General features: G+C 42.4%; 1 protein-coding gene across 2 annotated transcripts in view; it reads left to right on the forward strand.

Moving 5' to 3' along the window:
• PTGFRN (prostaglandin F2 receptor inhibitor) overlaps positions 1–3415 on the forward strand; it is a 107937-nt gene extending 104522 nt beyond the window's left edge. For both annotated transcript variants that reach the window (XM_081950384.1, XM_081950386.1), the window contains one exon: positions 295–3415. In XM_081950384.1, coding sequence (XP_081806510.1) covers positions 295–461 — 167 coding nt within the window. In that variant the 3' untranslated portion in view covers positions 462–3415. The remainder of the gene's footprint in view (positions 1–294) is intronic.
• Positions 3416–9144: the final 5729 nt, after the last annotated feature.

Raw genomic sequence — 9144 nt, forward strand, 5'->3', positions numbered from 1 at the left:
CTAGTTCATGTTACAAATATGCCATTGTATATCTCTTCCTTGATAAGGAATGACAATTCAGTGTCATAATTAGTTTCCAGTAAACAGCTGTTCAGTCATATTGAATATGAAATATCTAGGTCTTAGTCCAGGTCACATTCAAAGAAAAAAAAGGCATAAAAGGAGCTCCTTTGAACAAATAGCACACAAAATCCAGTTCTTATTAGATTAGAAATACTATTTTTTTCATGTAAAGAAATTGCTGCTCCATGTGATTTGTCTATAACATTACTTTTTCTCTCTCCTCATTCTCAGTGCTGAATGCTTTCAAGTTTCCACTCTTGATTGGCATTGGCCTATCTTCAGTTATCGGACTTTTATCCTGCCTGATTGGCTATTGTAGTTCTCGTTGGTGTTGCAAGAAGGAAGTTCAAGAAACTAGGCGAGAGCGTCGTCGTCTTATGTCTATGGAAATGGACTGAAGAAGAGAGATGGATGGCCTTATTTTGGGGACAGAGGGATTTTGGAAGGGCCAGATTTACTCAGACTTGAGTATGGTGAACCAAAATGCCCTGACAACAGAACCATCTGATCTTGTTCTGGAGCTGGAGCTGTTTTTCCTACCAATGTTTCACATTGAGAACACATGGTGTGTTTGTCATTTAGCTCTTTTTCCAATGGCACTTTTTAATTGGGATAGCTATTTCAAAGGAACACTGTTGCACAGACTTTTAAATTAGATTCACTACCAAAAGTTGTGATTGACAAACAAAAGCAAAACCCTTTTCTTGTTTAATTGAACGGTGGAATTGCAATGTTTGCATACAATTAGACAAAAAGTCTGCCTTATAACTAAGTGACCTCTAGATAATATCTCTAGAGAAGGAAGGAAATGTTTCTGTGCTTCAGGTACAGTATGTTTAATGGAAAATCCCTCTTGTGTTTTAGGTGAGATTCAAATTCTTTTTTTAATTTTAAATGATGATGTTTAGCACCCATGCTGATTTTTTTAAAATGTACTTTGTACAAACTTGTCTTACAGGGCCCACTCCATTCTGATTTATTGTTGAGAAGCACAATTTCAGTTAGATATGCTTGAGACTTAAGTCTTTCGATATGTACCATCAGATTTCCTGCTTTCTCTTTTCAAGCTGGTGGGTTTTATGTCATTACTTTACATTTCAGAAACTGGATGGAGCCTGCTAAATGTTCTAATGAAACTACATTATTAGTTTGGCCAAATGGCTAGAAATCCTCTTTATCCACACATGGCTAATTTGGGGGAGGGGTGGAGAGACCCTGACTAATCACAATAGTAATGTGGAATGATCTGTGATAAAATCAAGTACACATTGCCATGGATCCTTTTTGGTTAGCAAACAAATGATCAGATTCTCAGCTTGCCACTTCAATTAGACTTTGACACTGCAGGATACGAGTGTGAAACATGGATGAAAAGGATTGGATAGGAGTAAGGGAAAATGCCTATTCCCGGATGTTTCTTTGTGCATGACACAATGCCAAGGGCTGTGCCCTTCAGTGTACCATTTATTGTACGTACTCACTAGGAAGGTAATTTCCCACAGATATTTTTTCCCACAGAAGGTTCTTTTTTGGTGCTGTTATACAGAGAGACTTGGGTCTTGTCTTCCACATACTGTTATCCCACAGCCACGAGGTTGTCCTGTGATTTAGGACAGTCAATCTTCAAGCACAGCTAGTATTTTTAAGCAATAAAAAGTCTGCATAAAAGTATATTAAAATCATTATGCTTTAAATGTAATATGATTTGAATCAAGCTAAGAGATTATATGGAAGTAGAAGCCTATGAATCATTTTTCAAAAGGCTTCAGATTGAACAGAAAATGTTGATCTTCCAAATATACTGGTGTAATATGAGTTGAATGTACATTGTACACAAGTTGAAGACATTCTTACAGATTTAATAATGATTATTGCTGTCATTTTTGTATATTCTAAAAAATGGAAGAATATGTACAGATCACTCATTGTGCAAAAATACCCATTCAACTTGCATATTTATATATATATATATTTTAATATCCACTTGTAGTTTTAAACAGGTATTTGAGCTTCAGGCTAAGCCTCATTGGAAACATCTTTCATGGACATTCCAAGGAGTATTATAAGAGGACTGTCCAATTTTAGCTGAACAATATCAGCTCAAAATTGATTTGGTTCTTCTTTGCTGCATTATAGTTCTGATTTGTACTGCTCTATCCTAATCAAATGATCATAAGATTGCAATTGTAATTTGGGGATATTCAAATGGATGCTCCTGGAAGGATTTGCATCTTGAGAGTTTAAAGATCTCTCTTCAAATTTGTGACTTGAAAAGTTTATAGAGCCAACAGGGTTTGAGCTTGGAGCTATTTAGGGGGCTTAGCAAATGATTTGGCTGGCTGTCCAATCTTTTCTTCATAACAAACTGTTTCATACTTGAAATTTATAGCATGACACTAGAAGTTATTTAAATTGACAGACCACAACATTTAACAAACTTCTTTGGGCTTATTGTTTCATAGTATGAGTTAATTTTTGATATTATTTTTACCCTTTCATTAAAGCATCTTATTTCTACGGTAAAATTGTGATAAGGAAACTATTGTGAAGCACAAATGATACTTTCATATCTATTTTTATTTCGTATATCTTTTTGTTCTCACAGTTTGGAGAAGAAACAAAAACATACTTAAATGCAATAATTATGGAATAGATGAGTCCAGGACAGTGCTTGAATTTTCTCAAGTACTTGTTACACATTGACATTGTCTCTTTGTGGAAAGAAACTCAGGTTTGATTCAGGAATTTATTATTATTCATGGAGGATTTCCTATGTCTCTAGTTTTGCCCATTCCCGGAAAGAGAAGGCAAACTTGCAAGCATCAATTGGCCAAAAGGACATAGTTCCTCCCTTTGGATTTGAGGTGATGCTTCATGACCTGTTCTGAACTACACCTGAAATAGTACACTCTTTTTTCAATTGTGCCAGTTTTATATCATTCCTCAAATGGATCTTTTATTTCCATAATATTTTTTTATCCCTACGTTAATTTCACGCTGTTTCTTATTTGAGACTCAGATTTTCAGTATATTTGTCAAAGCTTCAGTCATGGGTTCAACAGTCAAATATCCTAAGGGCTTCCGTTGATCTGGTTTATCATTTTTGGCATTTTCAACTTAAAGAGACTGAGGACACTTGGAATGTGAAATGATCTTGTTTTCAGAAGTATCTTGAATAAAGGAAATGGAATATCTTTTGTTCATTTTAAGAGAGAAGATTCAAGTGCAATTCTGGATGGTTTTTAAAATATTTCCAGAATGGCTTTGGAGGATAAGAATTGAACAGTTATAATGATTCTGTACTAATGTGTGTGTTTTTATATGAAAAATAAATGGTCTTTTTTATAAAATCTATGTTTTGTAGTTATTGTGTTGAACTACAGGTTATTTTTGTTTTAGGCACAGGAATCTAGATAGGTTTTCCCAATGGATGGATTCTTTTCTGTTGCGTTTATATCCCAACATTTGCATGACATTTAGAGAAGAAAAAGACTTGTAGTTTGTCCATTTATTATCCCTTTGAATTTTGTTTTATAGCTGCTTTTATTTCAAAATGGTGGATTGAAAAGAACTGATTTTGCAGCTGAAGTGTGTTCTCCCCTGTGTAGGGCTTAATATTGTGCTGAAAATATATCGAGACTCCTCACCCTCTATTAATTATGTTTATAATTCTGCAATGGTATTTCCTTAGAAGGAATAATCTCTATATGTTCAGTCAAGAACTAAACTCCTTCATTCCTTCAAGATAATGTTTGTGCAGAGCAATCGCTTATGCTAGTAAGTTTTATAAATTGATCCTGGCACTAATAAACTGATATAAAATCTTGTTTCTTAAGTTGTGGTGGCCACATGCATTGAAATAAATTATCTTCATAAATAAATATTGGGTAAAGTATGAGTTCCAAATATGGAAAGATCTTAAAGTCCAATTGTAGACTTTGGCTGCTTTCATGGATAAGGAACCTAAACCTGTAAAGCCTACATATTTGATAGATAATTGGGTGGGACTCTGATCTATTCGTCTACCCCACATTATTAAAGTGTTCTCTACACCTTACAATACAAATGCTTACTGTAGCTAAATGTGCACTGCAAGATTATGTGGAAGCTAATATTTATGTCTGATCACATGCGCGCTACATAATTTTTTTAGATATTTGCAGGGTAGGATTTCTTCAGAATCTGAGCTTTTTAGAGCCCCCTTTTAGTATGAAATATTGACACTATTGAAAATATGGCTAAGTATAGTCAGATGCCAAGCAGAGTTGGGGGTGGAAGAGAAACAAAGGAACTTCTGTTCCACTAAACTTTTGACTCTTAATATGTCATTCTCAACTTTGGGGAGGGCCTGAAATAATCTTTTCCAGTGAAATTTAGCTTTACTAAAGTAATGAAGAAACTATGATATATATTGAAAACTCTGTTTCAAGCTTTGTTTGAATATTGAATGAAACATGACCTCAGAACAGGTTTAAACTCTGTACTATAAACTTTCTGATTACGTAGCTGAGAGTTGCTTTTCCTCCTTTATCTATCCTTCCCCCAAAATGTGGTATCCTTTCAGAAACTGCATCTATGGGTTAATGCAATCAATAGCATCATTTTTCAGAAGGAAAAATATTCAGCGTATTCATCCAAGCTGGTCTGAATCTTGCAGATCTTGTGAAATGGAAACAGTCCTCTAGGAAATCTGGCCAAACGAAAGTACTTTTAAAAATACAAAATACTAACAAAAGATAAAAGTTTATTTTTAACAGCCTAAATGAGAGCTCTGGGTATAGTGGTTCAGATGTTAGACCAGATGTGAGGAGATAACACATTCACATTTATTGAATAACTCTGGTTACTAGTTATTAAGTTCTGGAAATAAAATGGGGAGAAAATCCATGAACTTGCCAATTTTTGACAAGCTTAACCAAACAATAAATAATATAATAAAAGGTAAAACAAATTTCCCATAGGTGTCCTATCACTATAACACTGACAGAAAGGAAGATTATTTTATAAAAATAAGCAGGACTTGTTTGTATTTGCATATTCCTAACTTGATTGTTGTAACTTTAAAAGTGGCACTATACATATATTTAAAAAGCCATTGTAGCCATCCTACCACACACAGAACCTTGTACAGAATAATTTTCAGTGAAGTAAACTAGCTGATTGTATCAAATATTGAATAAATATATCACACAAATAACTGTTAGGATGTAAATCAGATCATTATAAGACGAATCATTAGTAGCTGACCTATCTCTATTCAGCTCTTGAAATTAAATATTTACCATAAAACTACCATATATTAGCATATTTATTTTCTTTTTTTAAAAAAGAATTTTATTGATTTTTGAACATTTATAGGGAAAGGTAAAAAGGGTACAAAGAAATTTTTGGCAGCTCCCATGCTAGTGGTAGAAATCCCCCCAAATCTCACAGTTTTTACAATGTTAAAAACAACATATAAAAGATGAACATAAACAGAATCTTGTTTTACATTATATCATCCATATGTTCAATCATCTCTTTCTTTGTCACTTTCTAGTATATCAACAATTATCATAGTATTTCAAATACATTTATTTTTGTGACCTGAGCCTTTTCGATATTGCTCCCTCCTCCTGTCCCCAGGTAGAGCCACAGCCCCCCCTCCTTCATATCTTGCATATTACTACCTTTTTCACCAGCTCCCCTATTTTCATCCTCTAGGAGGGACTACGTTTTTTAATGAAGGCTTCAGCCTCCTCCACTGTATTAATTCTGATTCTGTTTCCTTCCCCCAAAAAATCAACATTCCCTCTGGCAATAACCATCTAAACCAAACTACTTTATTGAATAATTTATTCAATTTACTCTACAGGAGGAGGAGCTTCCAACAATGGCGGTCGCCTCCTGAGCTCCTAAGAGAACTACGGAGCTCCCGACCGGGTAAGGGATTGCAGCCGGCCCTATGGCATCAGAGGGGCTGAGAGTTGATAGCCCGACCACCCTGGCTTGTTTTGGGCTTGTTTTGGCCTACCAGGGTGGTCGGTGAAGATCGGAGGGTAAGAAGGAAAGGAGGACTGTAAGCGGCAAGCGGCTGGGAGAAGCTCGCGAAATAATGGCGACGGTGCGGCTGTGCGGCTGCGCTGACGGCGCTGGCGCCGACAGACTGGAGAAAAGCCGGAAAAGCCGAAAAACAAAAAGGAAGGGGCGAGAACCACCGGAGAGCCACCAGAGAGCCATCGGAGGCACTGGAGGGACATCATAGGCACCGGGGGCACAGGGAGGAACAACGGAACATCGGAGCGCCGGAGAGCGCCGGAGAGGCATTAAAGACATTGGAGAGGCACCGGAGAGGTGAGCAGGGAAGAAGCAATGGGAGATGGCTGCGGCAACGGAGGAGTAGAAGGAGCCGCAGCCAGGGACTCCCTCATGTTATCTCGCCGTTCCTGGCGGCTCCGCTTTGGCTGGGAAGTGAATGAAGACCTGAAACAATGGCTGGGGGCGGCTAGGAGCCTTTGAGGCCACTAGAGACCTGAAACAACGGCTAGGGGCTATGGACAGGCCTGAGCAGCTGCCTAGGCTAAAACAACCAGGCCAAGAATGCCCCCCCCCCCCCACTCATTAAGGAACATATATCCATCTGGGACCATCTGAACCATCTCCCTCTCATTTATCATCTTTGTCTCTCTCCATCTTTTGGGACACTTAAATACCTCCCACCTTCCCCCCCCCTTCTTCCAAATTACCATCTGGACATTACCATCTGGACATTACCAAATTAACACCTGGACATTAAAACTCCTGGTCCTCCATTGAGACTCTAGCCCTGCCGGCTATTAACTATTAACTGTGTTTCATCAGCACCCTTACCCTACTGGGACTTTTAACATTCAACAATTTACTCGAGGTTAGACCTGCTCCACCTGTGAGAAGCCCCTCTCTCGCAGGTATGGCCCTTGGCTCTTTCAAGGGCCAGCCTTGATGACGGGTTTGCGAACCCCGAGAGGTGGAAGAAAAGGAAGCTGAGGGGCTTTTTATCAAAATGTTTTGTACTGTTTTTAGGGGGTTCTGGGAAGGGGGGGGGACAACCACGCCGGGAGGGAAGCCAGCGCCAGATGAACGGGTGAGTCCAGGAAGGAAGTGAGCGGGGTGAGGGGGGAGAGGGAACAAGTTATTCCAGCAGAGGGTTGTTTTATTACAACGGTCGCGGGGAGGGGGGGATGCGAGGAAAAGAAAAGATCGCAAGGTCGGTTGGGAGACCGTGGCTGCTGGCTACGCCCGGTCGTTTGTACCAACCCCCGCAACCTAGGTGGTCAGGAACTACAGAGCTAGGGCCTGAGGCTGATGCTCTGCAATGCAAGGTTCGTGACCAACAAGGCCCCCCTCATTAATGAGTTGATCTCAGAGGGGGAGCTGGACCTTGCAGGGATAACGGAGACCTGGTTGGGCCATGAGGGTGGCTTACCCCTCGTGGAAATGTGCCCACCGGGTTTCCGTGCATTCCATCAGCCTCGGGCCCTGGGTAAGGGTGGTGGGGTGGCGGTGGTCATACGGGACTGTCTAGAGCCGAGGGAGTTCACTGTTCCTCAGATACCCGGGTGTGAGTCACTAGGTATGAAATGGGGCCCAGGGAGGCAGTGGGGTCTGCTGATTGTATACTTGGCTCCTCGCTATACGTCAGCGGCCCTGCCCGAGCTCCTCGAGCTGGTCTCGGAGACGGCGGTTGAGATCCCCAAACTTTTGGTTATGGGGGATTTCAACCTGCCGTCGACGGGAGCAGCGTCTGAGGTGGCTCGGGAGTTCATGGCTTCCATGACAGCCATGGGCCTGACCCAATTAATTCAGGGCCCCACACACGAAGGTGGCCACACACTGGACCTTGTCTTTGTATCTGAGCAGTGGACTAGTGATCTGGGAATAGGGGATTTAGATATTACTCCCCTGTCATGGTCAGATCACTCATGTCTCCGGCTGGACTTCCCTGGCGCTACCCTCCACCGCGAGGAGGCGGAGCCAGTTTGCTCAAGCTGGTACCGCCCCAAGCACTTGATGGAACCGGATAGGTTCCAGACGGAGCTTGGGCCACTACCTGTAGCCCTGACCCACGCTCGGTCGGAGGACCTAGTCGACGCCTGGAATCAGGCGACGGCGGGGGCCTTGGACCGGGTTGGACCTTTGCGACCTCTCCTACGGCAGCGACCCACCCGGGCTCCCTGGTATACCGAGGAGCTAAGGGTGATGAAGCGCCATCGGAGACTTCTAGAGAGCAGGTGGAAGTCCTCACGCTCCGAGTCTGACTGAACACAGGTAAGAGCCTATTTACGGACCTACCTTGTGGCATTGAGAGCGGCCAAACGTAGACATTGTGCCGCTCTCATTGCGTCTGCGGCTTTGGGGTTGAGTACCATCTGTACGCTGACGATACTCAGTTGTACATCTCAACCCCAGGCCACCCCAACGAGGCTGTCGAAGTGATGTCCCGGTGTTTGGAAGCCGTCGGGGCCTGGATGGGGGACAACAGACTCAAACTCAACCCCACCAAGACCGAGTGGCTGTGGCTACCGGCACCTCGGTTCAGCCAGTTAATTCCATCACTGGCCATAGGGGGCGAACAATTGCCCCCTGTGGAACGGGCGCGCAATTTGGGTGTCCTCCTAGATGCCCGGCTGTCAATGGATGACCATGTGGCAGCCGTGGCAAGGGGGGCGTTCCACCAGGTTCGCCTGGTGCGCCAATTGCGCCCCCTTCTGGACCGGGATGCCCTACGCACGGTCACTCATGCACTCGTGACGTCTCGCCTGGACTACTGTAATGCTCTCTACATGGGGCTTCCCTTGTGACGCGCCCGAAACTGCAGCTAGTTCAGAACGCAGCCGCGCGGGTAGTCATGGGGAGTACCAGGTACTCCCACGTAACACCTCTCCTGCGCGAGCTGCACTGGCTGCCTGTGGTCTTTCGGGTGCATTTCAAGGTTCTGGTTACCATCTTTAAAGCGCTCCATGGCATAGGGCCTAGCTACCTGCGGGATCGCATCCTCCCACACACATCCCTGCGGCCAATTCGCTCTCACAGGGAGGGGCTTCTCCTGGTGCCGTCCACTAG

This window comes from Natrix helvetica (assembly GCF_964273705.1).
Source record: "Natrix helvetica genome assembly, chromosome: 4".
In the NCBI taxonomy this organism is placed as follows: Eukaryota; Metazoa; Chordata; class Lepidosauria; order Squamata; family Natricidae; genus Natrix; species Natrix helvetica.